At 40.2% G+C, this 14,289-nt stretch overlaps 1 protein-coding gene across 1 annotated transcript; it reads right to left on the reverse strand.

Annotated features, from left to right (window-relative positions):
• Positions 1-566: 566 nt before the first annotated feature.
• NEXMIF (neurite extension and migration factor) lies at positions 567-6,834 on the reverse strand. The gene is made up of 3 exons (XM_003412716.3): positions 6,725-6,834; positions 1,670-6,041; positions 567-1,072 (listed from the first exon to the last, which is right to left on the reverse strand). The coding sequence occupies exons 1-3, from the start codon at positions 6,801-6,803 to the stop codon at positions 979-981; spliced, it is 4,545 nt and encodes a 1,514-aa protein (XP_003412764.1). The 5' UTR covers positions 6,804-6,834; the 3' UTR covers positions 567-978.
• Between the last annotated feature and the right edge of the window lie 7,455 nt (positions 6,835-14,289).

The raw sequence follows: 14,289 nt of genomic DNA on the forward strand, positions 1-14,289 counted from the left end.
TGACATTGGCATTGCAAGATTAAACATATAAAGAACACTAAAGCCATGATTGAGTGCACTTTTGACAAAATTGGAATAAAACATTCAGGGGAACTATTTAAATAAAAGAAATCTATGTACTTCTTTTATCATTCATGTTGCTTTTATAGCTATTTTGTAATTTATCCCAGACTATTATAAAATATATAAAACTGAGATATAAAGTTATCAGCAATATAACTTTTCACTTTAAATAATTTTCAGCTACAGATTTTGCTTTGAGAAAACAAACTTTCAAAGCAGCTGTTTTGTTAACTTGTAAAAGGTTCTGTAAATGCATATACTTGAGTCCCTGATGGACTTAGCTGCGACTTTCAGGCTTTCCCAACATTTTAATCCTTAGACAATAGAACAAACAAACCTTCATTGTGCCTTGTTTAACTGTTCATATTTTCAAACAGGACAGGTAGAGTTTAAAACTTTAAAATAATGTACATACGCATATATATTTTTAAGATTAATTAATGGGCTTTAAACTGTGTGGTGAATCTGTGAGATGAGGTAAGGAAATTTGGCACATTTCAAACAGTATTCTTTAAGTTTTAGTAAATTGTGTAACAACATATTTTCCCACTGTGACCTACAGGTGCTATTCACAGAAGTGGGGGTGGGTAATAGCAAGAATCACTGGAATGTTTCTAGTAAATCAACAGGGACACGCTCCCCAAATACAACCAAATGTTGATATAGAAGTAAAAATATATACAGTACAGTCACTTATTTGTAGTTTGGCACAATGTTTTCCATTTTTTCCTTGTGGGTAAATAGTGCATAAACTACTTGTGCAACTGTATGACTTTTTAAGTCTTTTACACAGAACATCAGATTAAAGTTTGCTTCCAAAGACTTATTCCCACAATTAAAAATTCTTTTTTTAAAGCACTTACATGTCAACATACATACCACAAGGCATATTTTGAAAGAAATAAAAGACAAACATCAAATGTCTTTCTGGAAAATGCGAGTCTCTTCTTCAAACACAGGTAAAACCCAAACTGTTGTTTCTGCTTTTAGGAGATTGTAGTCGGAATCCCTGCAGAAAAATCAAACAATTTATGCCATCTTAGTTAGCTTTTGTGTATGTCCCACAAAGGGATCATACAATCTAAATTTGTTTACATCATACTAGATGCCGTATGATGCAAAAAAAAAAAAAAAGATACAAATAGAGGGCACTAGAAAGCACTCCAAACTGACACATGATGAGATTTTATTTTCCAACTAATGCTCTTTTTGTTTCAATGATCTTGACTTTTTGTCTACATACCTTTTAAGTTCTGTTGCTCAAAATAGTGCAAAGCCCTTTCCTTTCCAAATTCATTCGAGAGCATATTTTAGTAGTATTTTCTTAATAAGTAAAAACTACTGCTGAATAGTACGAAAAAGTAGCCTTGTTAGAACTTATCCCTAGCCAAGCCAAAACAAAATTGCCCAATCTTTTGGGTGGCCTGAAGGTACAGGGATTTCCATGCATTTTTTCTTTTCTTTTTAATTTGAAAAAGAAGGGAATGGGACAGTTTCTTTCATGCAAACTTTTGCTTTCAAGAGGGAAAAAATGAGGGACCGCAGGCTTAGCAGGTGGTAGGAAAGCTAAGGGTACATCATCTCAGCCATTTTGGTGCAGTATTACCTCAGTTTTTCAAAAGAAGCTGTCCCAGCCTCATCCTTGTAGACCTGTTCTCGCTCCATGCGCTTTCCCTTATACTTTTCATCTCTCAGGGCCTTGGAGCTGGATTTGTGACGATATAATTTTTTGTGTGTTGGTCCATTATTACCTAAAGTGCTCAGGTTATTATACTTTTTATCAAAGAAGGCGGGGCAAGAATCCTCGTTATAACCAGGTATGTTTGCACGGCCAGGATCACCTATTGCTGCTTTCCCATTGCTTTTGCTCATACCTTTGATTGACCTGTGATTCTTAGTGGTTCCTGGGGACCCACTGTTGACCTTTTTCTTATATTCCTGTGGTGTCCCAGCCAATATTTTGAGGGTTTTTAATTTTAGACTATTGGACTCAGGAGAGTATAATATGTTGGGGTCCCCATGGTGCTCCATGGGTTCCCAAAAGGGCTCTATGGAGGCCATCATGAATCTCTGTACATCTGCCATACCAGAGGCAATGTTGGACAAGATATAGGAAGGCTCCTGGAACTCCCGTTGGTCGTCATCCAGGAGGCTGTTGGTGCTGGTGACCATACTCATATCACTCCAGCCTGAGCTGCTCTCTTTTCCCAAAGCCCAGTCTCCAGAAAGTCCCTTCTGACTCGGCATCTTCATAGAGGCCATAGGACCACCATGTTGGATACATTCAGCCAATGTCTTCCCACTGGAGGCTGTGTTGTTAATTTGGCCTCCTCCACGGCCAATGCCAATTTGTATTTTCTCTCCATTGATTGCAGCCATGTATTTTCCTTTCTTTGTTGACTTAGAGACCTGGCGGGAGGTTTTGCTAGGTGGCTTTTCAATCCCTTTGCTGTTGGCTTTGGGGGATTTTTTCCTGGTGTTTTTCTGAGAAGAGGTTTGGTTCACAGCCCCACTCTTGCTGGGTGAACTTTTCTTTCTTGATTTTGACACTTTGTTATTGGTGCTAATTTGACCAGATGGCTGATTAAATGTTGACAGGCAAGGGCTTTTTTGGAGCAGGCTGACAGAGTCCTCATCATTGAACATATGGAATTGAAAGTGATGGTTATTTAAAGTAAATCCATCATCCACTTGGACCTGCTGTGAAAGGGTATTGCAGTCCCATTTGATTTTATCCATGTTGCCTAGTGGTCCTGGGACGCCCTCTTGGAATCCTTTCAGCGTTTCTAGTGTTTTGATACTCTCACACCTGGTAATTTGAGGGGAAAGGCTAGGGGTGTCAGGTGGGGACATCTCTGAGAGGGAAGAGTGGCGGAATTTGTCAGGAGTGAAGTTGGAGATATCCAGGAGGTCAGCGGACTCCTTTAGTGGTGTTATCTCATCAATGCTCTGCTGGATCACCAGCTTAGGGCTGCAATGGGCCAGGAAGTCATCGGTGACGTCAGCATCAGCATCCTTTTCACAGGACATCACGCTTAAGGAGCAATAATTACTTGAGCTGACGGAGAGTGAAGCCATTGAATCAAAGCTAAAGAGCCGACTATCATCCATACTGACCTGGCCCTGCTGGAAAGGAAAGCAGATCTCTCCATTATTAAAGTGACATAATTGATAAGAGCCATCAGATGGGAGCTGGGTGTCTTGCATGGAGCCATATAGGACCTTGTTGCAACTACTGCCACCACTGTGGAGGCAGATTGGATTGTATGTTGTAGCTGTGAGGTTATTTTCCATTGAGACTACTTGGGAGACTCCAAATTTACTGGATTGGGTTGAAACTATCTCCCTTGAGACTTCAGCCATGAATTCCTGGGGGCTAGAAGTAGCCTTGTTGGTCCACACATTCCCATAGGTGCTTGATTCCATTTTGAAGTTATGGGGTGACTGCTGCAGCTCAGACTCAGAGGGTGAGGGGAGCACACAGTCCTGGGTAGGCTGGAGAGGTACAAATGATTTTTCTGTTTGAGTGAGAGTGCCATCATTCTGCTCTGGAGAATGGTGGGTGAAGTATGAGATACTGGTATTATTCGACAAGTCAGAAGCATCTAACAATGTTTGCAGATATCCTCCAGGGATAACAGGTATATTGGTGGCAACATTAGCAGATGATAGAGGGATTTCAGAAGAGCAGGTGGTTGGTAGGAATGTGGAATTCTTAGCAACCTTTGCCTCATGAATTTCAGATAGATGGGAACTGTTTGAGGTCCCAGGAACAGCTTCATTCTTTAAATTGGCCTTGGAGGATTGGTCTTCCAAAAGAGGGCTCATTTGAGCAATTGGCTTGTTTTCTTGCCCAGCTTTGATTTTCTTGGATTTTAACCTAGCTTCACTTTTAAATTTGATTTTGTTGAGCACTTTCCTCTCAGGTCCCTTAAACTCTGTGTCTTGAGCTTTGACTTTCACTGAGTCAGGGCCTGTGATGTCATTTAAATGTAATCCATTTGTGCAGCTTGGGGTAGTCAGAGCTGTGGGCTTTAGTGTACCTTTCAGGCATCCATCTTCTTTACGGTTAGTTTGCTTCTGATCATTGCAGAATGAAACCTGCTTACTACTTGTTGAAGCTTCCATGGATGGGATTCTTTGAATCCTGTGCCTGTTACCATGTTTAGATTTTCGTTTGCGAGCAGGTGACAGGAATGACACCTCAAAGCTACCTGGTTCAAAGCTTTGCTTTTGGCATAAAGATATCTTGATGGAGTCTGTGTTGTTATTTCTCTGCTTCTTCTTCTTCTGCCAGAAGCCCTTCAAGGGGGCCAGCTTGGAGTATTTGTTGAGCTGATTCTCACTCAAATTCACTGTTGTCTCACTGGCGTCCACCTTACCCAACTTCACCAGCATGTTCTTCTCACCTTTAAAGCGATTGATGATGATATATTTGATAATAACAGGGGGCTCTTTACGGGTTACTTTTCTTCTCTTCTTGGGGCACCATTCATCATCATCTTCCTCTTTAGAACCACCTGGCAGCCATTCCTTCCTCTCATTTATTTTTTCACCCTCTAGTGAGTCGACATCATATAAATAATCTTCACTGTATCTGACTTTTCTCTTGGCTCGCAGCCCATAGTTCTGCTGGGAGGAGGAGCTACCAGAATTAGTGTCCCGAGCCATATAGCGGCTACAGTCCTTGATCTCCCCCATGGCATCATATGAGACCTCAATGAAGGAGCTGTCATCACTGAAATTCACCGATGCCTCTAAAGAATTAATAAGCTGGCCCTGCTTTGAATTTTTAAAGTGTTCTACCTCAGTCTCACTGCATGGTTTATTTAAGGCAGGTTTTTCTCCATTCTCCTTTCTGTCTTTTTTTTCTACATCTTTGTCTTCCTGCCCTTCTTCTTTGTCTTTCTTTTTGTCCAAGTTTTTATCTTCCTCCCCCCAGATAATGCTCACATCAGGAACCTTGAATTGAGAAAGATCGCTGCTCTGCTTCAGGGCCCCACTCTTAGACTCCCGCTTGGGACAGGTAGTAAAGACACTAGGAAAAAAGTTGAATTGGGCATCTTCCTGCATCAGAAGGGTGGTCTTGTCTCGAACATTGTCCTGGAAGGACTCATATCGAATTTTCAGGGAGCAGACATCACTGCCCAGTGTTGACTCATCATCATCAAACATGTAGTTATCCACGTCTTCTTCAGAGAATAGGTTGACCGAGAGCTCATTCTTGGAACAGAGGTCGAGCAGTTCAATCTTACTTTCACTGATGAAAGTCTCAAAGTAACCCCAGTCCTGATTGGAATTTGCAAGCAAAGCTTCTTCTGTATTGCACTTATCCAACAGTAATGCCTCATAATAATTTTTCTGAGTTGGATCCTCCAAGTCGATGTCAGGTTTCTCAGCTTCTCGTTTATCTCCTGCCTTTGATTTGTGCAGGGGGAAGCTTAGGAGCTGGTCTGAGAGCAGCTGCTCTCCGTATTTTATGTTTTCTCCGGCGTTAATACATTGAATCCCTATATCAGAGACTGCACATGTTTCATAATCCCTACTTAGATCACCAACTTTCAGGCTGATCCCTGGCTCAGGATCTACTGCATCCTTGGATTCCATGAAGCAACCCAAGCAAGTCCGGCTTGGTTGCATGAGGCAATCCCCATTCAGAGCTGACATGCCTGCAGGCTCCATTATAGCAAATGGTGCTTTCTCACACTCATTGGGCAGTGACCATGTGTTCAGGCCCTTTGCAACACCAGATGTGAGGGAGATGGCATTCACAGAAGCACTATCAGCAGCATGTTCAGGTGGTTCAATCAGGTTCAGAGGAGAAGGAGGGCTCTGTACACAGGGTTTCTTAGCGGGCAGAGGCAGGAGACTCCTGGGATACATCAGGGTCTCTTTTTGTACTGCTTGTAGAGGCTGGATTGGTGCTGCAGCTTCTACAGCTGCAAATGACTTCATTGCCACATCCTGGTCTTCTGAGTCTAGAGAAAAGAAAAATAAATGACAGGAATAAAGTTAAGAGTCTTAGACCAGACTCATTAACACTTTTTCCCTTGTTAAGTTTCTGGCTCTTGATCTTGTTATATAAACTAAGCCTCATCTTCTCTAGCTTTAAAAATAGAAACCACTAAGTTAAAGAACAATTTCAATTTTCTATTGAACATTCATGTGAGTAAAAAATAATTATTATTTAGGCTCAGCTTTTTCCTCAGAAAAAGACAGAGCCCTCCTCAGAAATTAGGAAAGAACTGGGCTACTTGATCAATTGGAATGTCAAGGCTTTCCAAGTGGGAAAATGCTCAGAAGGGACATTCATGGTTTTGAGCCAAGAGTCTCAGTCCCATTCTTCAGATCCACGTTCTGGAAACCCTCTTTAACCCCTCCATTAAATTCCAAGCCTCACATTAGAGTACATTTGTAATTCACTAGGAATTTTGAGGAATTTAGGTATTCATCTGACAGAAATGATTTGGGAGCGGAAAGGGGCTAGATTAATTAACCTCTTAGAGACCCTTTCAGCACAATTAGTGATTTGGTGGGATAAAGATTAACACCAATCTCAGAGGCATCCTAGGCTCAACCTGTCTCAACTTTGTGGATTCTGAAATTCATAGTAATAACAAAGTACTACTGGGAGAGATATTCTACAATTAAATTCCCTTACCATTTTCTTTGACCCCATTAATCAGAATGTTTTCTCCATTGGCTGAGGCAACAACAGCCTTATCTTGTTGGTTATCCATGAATGTAGTAACCTCTTATTCTTTCATTCCAAGTCCAAATGCTGTCCAACCTGCACATTTCAAATATATAATATCAGTCATTAAATTTGTTTTACTCTGTGTTTTAATGTTATTTCAACTAGAAGGGTCTTAAAAGGTTCATTGAAATTTACCTGTTTCCAGACTGGCTTCATTAGGCTATTGTTTTTGTTTCACAGTTTATACTTCCCATATAAATCAATTTGGAAACTCACACTTCATTCATACATTCTAAATCCTTCTATCCCTTCGAGGTCAGCATGGTATTCAAAACTGAAATCTGAGGAAGCAGGCAAACTTACACTTTATATTAGATACTAACAAATTTAACCTAATCATGGTTGCCCAATTAGGAAAGATGCAGGGTCCAGACTAACCTGAGATGAGGAGTGTGTGCATATGGAGATTGGCTTTATTTCAGTTTGCTTCATTTCTACTTCAAATTATTAGAAGCTCTACAAAAACAAGCCAATTCATACATACACACTTATATACAACACACTCAGATTTTCTCTCTCTGTGCCTTAAAATCTGACTACTAAGAATAAAAGAGATAGAGAATTCCTTGGTTTCTTGGCTTTCATGACTTTAACTCTGACTCTGACAGGTATTTCTCCACACCCACTGCAAGGTTTTTAAATGGGACTGCAAAGAAGACTTGGAATTTATGAAAAGGTTCCAGCATTATCTGATATTTTTAGGGTATAATACACATATCCATAGCCCCTTACCTCCTGCCCACCTACCTGAGTTGTAGGTAATTGCAAAGTGATAGAAGGAGAAGGAGCCACCTGATGTGGGGGCTCCCACCATGTGCCACTATAACATCTATAAACCCCGTATTACAACCTCCCTTTCCCTAGACCTATTCCCCAGCGAGGAACCCATCCTTTTATCGAAAAGCGTAGACTACATTTAGCCAAGCAGATATCACAAGAATCTCAACTTTATAGTCATTTACCAGATTACATGCATATACTGGAAAAGGTGGGTGGGTCCAGTACTGAGGGAACAAGAAACAGTCAGCTGACACAATTTCACATGATTCAATATATAAAATATTTTATCTATCTGGGCCTATTTCCTTACCTATAAAATAAAAAATATGCATTAGGCAATCTTCCATTTTAAAAAAGTTACGTGATTCCCAGTTTCCCTAACATTTATATATCAGAATTACCAAACTTTTATAGAAGATCTGACTTGAGAATAGCCAATAACCTTGGGTACCAGAAGAAAGAGAAAGAAATATTTACTTCCTACATTTACACAGAAAGAAGGACTGGATTTTTTTTTTTTTTAAGGTAGAGAGGAATGGATACCAAAGCCCTGATCTTTTGGCAGGGAAGGCCCATTTGTGATGGAACCAAGTGAACAAATCAGATGTCTGAGCCTTTGCTTCAGAGAGGACCTTATGAGTCAGACTGAATCATACTGCCATCGTGGATTGCTCTGTGCATCTTTATTTTTAGGGAGCTCAATAGCACTTCAGATATCATTTACCCCTCTTTAACCCCTCCATTAATTCCATATTGGCAGGGAATTGGTAAGGGGCAAATTACTTGCAGATTTCAATAATTTAGTGTCTTCTTGTCCATTATGCCTATGGTTAACTATAAATAAGTCCATTTTTATCACCAGGAAGACCAAGGCACCAGGAAGGCCACAAGCTATGATAGCCAAGGTCACAAAACAACATAATGGCATAAGGGAAACCAAGTCTCCTGACCCAGAGACCAAGTATTTTTTTTAAAACAAAACTTCCTTCTCTGTAATTCTTACCCATTCCAGCCCCTGTCAAAACAGGAGTGCAGAAATGTTTCCACATGTTCCTGATCTTCCACCCCTTTTCAGGTAATGAAATAAAGAACAGCTGCCTCAGACAAGTATTAATTATTAGTAAAAATTAACATACCATGAAATATATACAAGAACAATAACTTATGTATCAAGAATTATCTAATCTTGTCAGGCAGGACAAGAACACTATGTCAGGGGACATATTAGTGCCGCTGTAACTTTATTCTGGGATGTTATTTCCCTAAGAACATAAATTTCCTCTAATGAGAAAATCTGCCAAGCACCCAGCACTTATGGCTTTAAAGAAAAGGAAACCTTAAAGGGTTGAGAATTGAGGGGAAATACAATTTGGCAAGAGATAAAGAAGAGATGGAGAAGGGGTATGGGAGCTTGATGAGTTGGGAAGGGGAGAGGAAGGGAATGAGTCCTCACTAGGTGCCAGGCTGGATACAGTTACAGACGTTATCATGTCATGGTAAATCATTTCATAAGGTTGGCTCTAGTAGGCCCCCATGTTTTTCAGAAGGGAAAACTGAGTATCACAAATATTGACTTGGCAACTATTAATAACTGGGAACTTTATACTCCAGAATTAGAAGGTTAAACCCTGAGCACAGACATAATCCTTTAGTTTTTTCCTATGGCTTTTCATATCTCAGCTCTAAACAGGACATTAGCCTTAAGATATATATTTTCTATATTTTTATTTATTTATACTTTGCCTGCTTATAAAAATGATTTGTGAAAGGGGTTATAATTTTTTAAAGCTACAATACAAACAGCTATGGGCTTGCTTTAGGTTTTCCCCACCAATCAGCATTTTAGGATAGAAAATTTTGTGGTGTTTTTAAAATCGATTTTGAGCTAAAATTGATTAGCACATTTGGGAGAATGTACAGCAAATTGCTTTGCTGATCATGGTAAATCAAGCAGTGTAATGGCATTAAAATAACATTAGCATGGAGACAGGTATTCTGAAGAAGGAAATGCTCAGTTAAACCAGAAAAGCAGCCCCTTCTATCTGCCCCTCCCCTCTGTTGGTCCTGAGGAGGGTTCATAGATCCTGTCCAAGTAGGCTGCTCTGCTGTTCCCCAGAGGCCTTTAAGCCTCAGGTCCCAGTGTCCAGATGACCCACAGCAACATTTGTGTTGGGGGCTGTCCCTGGTCTCTCCCAGCTTAAAAAAAAAAAAAAGGCAAGGCAAGAAAGTAAATCATGTTTCTTCTCTATGGGCCTGGAATGTCATAGCCTCTGGGTTTGTTTGTTTTTTTTCCTAAATTTTATTTATTTTGTTGTTGTTGTTGAGAATATATACAGCAAAACATACACCAATTCAACAGTTTATACATTTACAATTTAGTGACATTGATTACATTCTTCGAGTTGTGCAACATACTCACCCTCCTTTTCTGAGTTGCTCATCCCTCATTAACATAAACTCACTGCCTCCTAAGCTTCCTATCTAATCTTTCAAATTGCTGTTGTCAATTTGATCCCATATAGATAATTCTTAAAAGAGCACGTCTTAGTCATCTAGTGCTGCTATAACAGAAATACCACATGTGGATGACTTTAACAAAGAGAAATTTATTTTCTCATAGTCTAGTAGGATAGAAGTCCAAATTCAGGGCGTGAGCTCCAGGGGAAGGCTTTCTTTCTCTGTTGGCTCTGGAGGAAGGTCCTTGTCTTCAATCTTCCCCTGGACTAGGAGCTTCTGCACACACAAACCCCAGGTCCAAAGGATACACTCTGCTCCTGGCACTGCTTTCTTGGTGGTAGGAGGTCCCCAACTCTCTGCTTGCTTTCCTTTCCTGTTATCTCTTGTAAGATAAAAGGTGGTGCAGGCCACACCCCAGGGAAAATCCCTTTACATTGGATCAGGGAGGTGACCTGAGCAAGAGTGTGACATCCCACCCTAATCCTGTTTAACCATATACAGAGGTTATGATTTATAATACACAGGAAAATCACAAAATGGAGGATAACCACACAATACTGGGAATCATGGCCTAACCAAGTTGACACATATTTTGGGGGGACACAATTCAATCCATGACAGAACATAATGCTCAAGGCAGGCCTTTTTTACTAGTTAAGCTAAACTATCATTTGGTTTTAATATGACTTCAGGGGACATTTGTGGTTTAAGGTTTAAAGATTATTGCAGGGCAATAGTTTCAGGGATTCATCCAGCCTCTGGGGTTTGAGTAATGCTGATCTCGGATATCAGTTTAAATCAATTCAATCAATTCACTAGGTACTACCTGTGGTCACATTTTGTACCAAGCACTGGAGTGGAAAACAGATGAATAAGACTAAGCTCCTGTATTCAAGGTACTCAGAGGTGAGTGGGGAAAACAAGCCATAGACAAATTCTAATAAAGGTATAATACATTGAAAGGTATAGTACACCAAAAGAGATGCAAATGTAGAGAAAGTATTTTATGTATGGAGAAAAGAGGGATCAGGAAAGGCTTCACTAGAAGCACCAGCATTTGAGATGGACCTTGAAAGATGGACTTTCAGGAAGTGAGGATGAGGAAACATAGAAAGTCATTCCGGGCTGAGGGAGCTTCATGAGATGCCATGAGTTTCCCCCCACTCCAGTCTACCCTCTTGCAACTGCTACAGAATCAAAGGTCTGACAACTTGCCTTAAAAATTTGTTTTGCCTTGTATACATACCCTTCTCTATTAATCCTCAACTTACTTTTCAAGCTGTATTCTCCTTTTATATTGTTTACCTCTCCCCATACTCTCAAAAATTCTAACCCTGTATGTTTGCTTCCCTAATGGAGCGCTGGTGGCAGTTCTACCCTGTCCTATAGGGTCACTATGAGTCAGAATCGACTTGACTGCAATGGGTTACGGGTTATGATCTTCTAATATGCTAGACTATTTTTTTTGGTTCCAGGTGTCTTGCACTTGATATTCTTTCTGCCTGAAATGCCTCTCCTCCACCCTCTCCCCTACACTTGCTCCCCTTTCCCAGTCTCCCTTTCATTTCCCTCTCCTCTTCCCTAGTCAATTTTTCTTTGATGCCTTCCTTCACTCTCCCTCCCCACCCCAAACAAAATTTGTCCCTTTCCTTCTTTGTGTTCTCAAAGAACTTTGTTCTCTCCTGTGCTTATCACCTTTTAAAACACTACTTGTTTATATCTGATACCCTTAAAAGAATGAGCTCTCCCCAGCTCCACAGGGCCTAGTTCACATAGTGCTTAGAATACAGTATACACTCTGTTAATGTTGGTTAAATAATGATGTTGAAGGGTAGGAAAAGATGGGGGAAAATTCAGGGAACAGTAAGCAGTTTGGCTGAAATATCAGGTACACTCGAGAAGATATGGCTGAAAAGATAAGTTGGAGCTATACGGTGGAAGTCATCCAAACTTAAATTCTCTGAAGGGTTTTGAGCACAGTAATGTTATAATCAGAACATTAGAACCAGGGCGAGTGGGGAGAGACAGAGGCAGAGAGATTGGTTAGGAGCCAATGTCTATAGCAGTTCAGGTATGAGATGTCAAGAATATTAGAATTAGAGAGGAGGCGATGGGAATGGAAAAGAGGTGTTAGATTTGAGTTGAACTTCTGGGTGCTGATTAGACTTAGAAAATGATTTCTATATGGCAGGTGTGGGAGTAGTTGTCAGCATACAGAGAGAAAAGATAGGTCAAGGAGTTAACAATCAGTTGTGAAAGGAGCCTTAAGAGTGGTCAGACCCCAGGCCAGAGTAGCCTTGGAAATAAGGATAGCAGGATCTTCAATGGGAATAAAGCAAGATGAACAATATGTCCAATTGTCAGGTTCAACATGGCTGATGAAGCTAACAAGGGCCTTAGCTGTCACACTGGAAAGGAAGCAACTAGCCAGCAAGCTGTTACAGCTGGGGAAATCTATAGGTTTTATTAAGAACTGAAACGTGGAGGAGCTAAGGAGATGGAACTGCTGTAGCAAACAGGTCCGTGGAAGGTTTTCCATCCAGGCTAGCCCAGCCTAGCTCTGTCTAGTCTGATTCTTCTCAGCCCAGCTCCAGCCAGTATAATGGATGACAGCACCAACAACAGCACAGAGAGCACATTCTTAGGCATAGTGCTGCTCGGCTAACTCCATTTTCTAATACCTAGAAAGATACTAGGTTAGAAAAATGGATACATGATGCTATTAAGTATAGAAAACATGCTTAAATGAGCAACCATATGTTTAAAAGATATTAAGGGTAAGAGTGATATCAAAAAAAGATGATCAAAGTTAAACTCTAAATTCTATATATCTCAATAGTACAGTATGAATCCATTTACTCTCCCATGATAATGATTCTAAAATTCAAAAGATATGTACAAAAAGCTCATATAGAAGAAATGATACAGTATAGTGGACAGAGCACTATCAGAAATTAGCTAGGTGTCTTCATCAAGGTCTTTCCCCTCTGTGGTCCTTAGCTATACAATAAGGAAGTTGAATTAGATTATATCTAGGGGCTCTTCTAGCTGTGAAAAATACATAATCCATTTATTTTTTGCTATTTTTTTCCATTTTAAACATTGGAATTACTTGTACAAGAAAACATTCACACATATGAAAGAGTTCTGATTTAAGTTTTCTGTGATACTGAGATCAGCCTAAAATAAACCTGAAGGAACTCATGTCCATTCTTGCAGTTCTCTGATCTTTGTACATTCCTACCCTAATCCTGTCAGAGACAGCAAGTAGCATGCTGCTGCTGATAACAAAGCTCTATATGTTCCTGCCTTCATATTTTGGCAGCCATCAGACTAAGGGGGAGGGGTCCTTTATCCACCAGGCCCGTGGGCACCAACTATAGTGGATGGCTGCATTTTTGTCCTAGCTCAATGACTCAACATCTATTCCTTTCCCCCTTCTCCCACTGTTCTTATCTGAACCACACTTTATGACATTACTCAAAAGAGATTTCCAAGAAGACAAGGTACACAGGACCATAAATCAATGAGAAATATGTGAAAATGTGTTGTCTATGTTAAAGTACTATACAAATGCTAGAAAACATAATACTCAGTACAAATGAATGGGGTAGAAAGAACAAGCAAGGGCATTCATGGGCTCAAGTCAAGAAGAGCCAGCCTCCCCATTAGTCTTCTAAACTTTTAGACTCTAGATAGCCCAATGTTACCAGCACATCTCAGAGTTCCTTTGCTTATTTGCAAAATAATTTTATTTTGCAAAATTATTTGCAAAATAATTTTATTTTCAGTACTTCTCTTGCTGATTTTGTCTCTTAGGTATAAGGAAAAGTGGTAGAGAAGTCCAATCACTTTGTCAGGTAAAGGGTGAGGTATTTTTTTTCCAAAGAGAGCCACTTTCTGCCTGTCTCCAGACCCATATGGACAGTATAATGGCACATTAGGCACAGAGAAACTGTCACAGATTGAATTGTGTCCCCCAAAATGTGTATCAATTTGGCTAGGCCATGATTCCCAGTATTGCGTGATTGACCACCATTTTGTCATCTGATGTGATTTTCCTATGTGTTGTAAATCCTGCGTCTATGATATTAATGAGGTGGGATTATCGGAGTTGTGTTGATGAGGCAGGACTCAATCTACAAGATTAGACTGTGTTTTAAATCAGTATCTTTTGAGATATAAAAGAGAGAAGTGAGCAGAGACATGGAGACCTCACACCACCAAGAAAG

Source organism: Loxodonta africana, chromosome X (assembly GCF_030014295.1).
Source record: "Loxodonta africana isolate mLoxAfr1 chromosome X, mLoxAfr1.hap2, whole genome shotgun sequence".
NCBI lineage: Eukaryota > Metazoa > Chordata > Mammalia > Proboscidea > Elephantidae > Loxodonta > Loxodonta africana.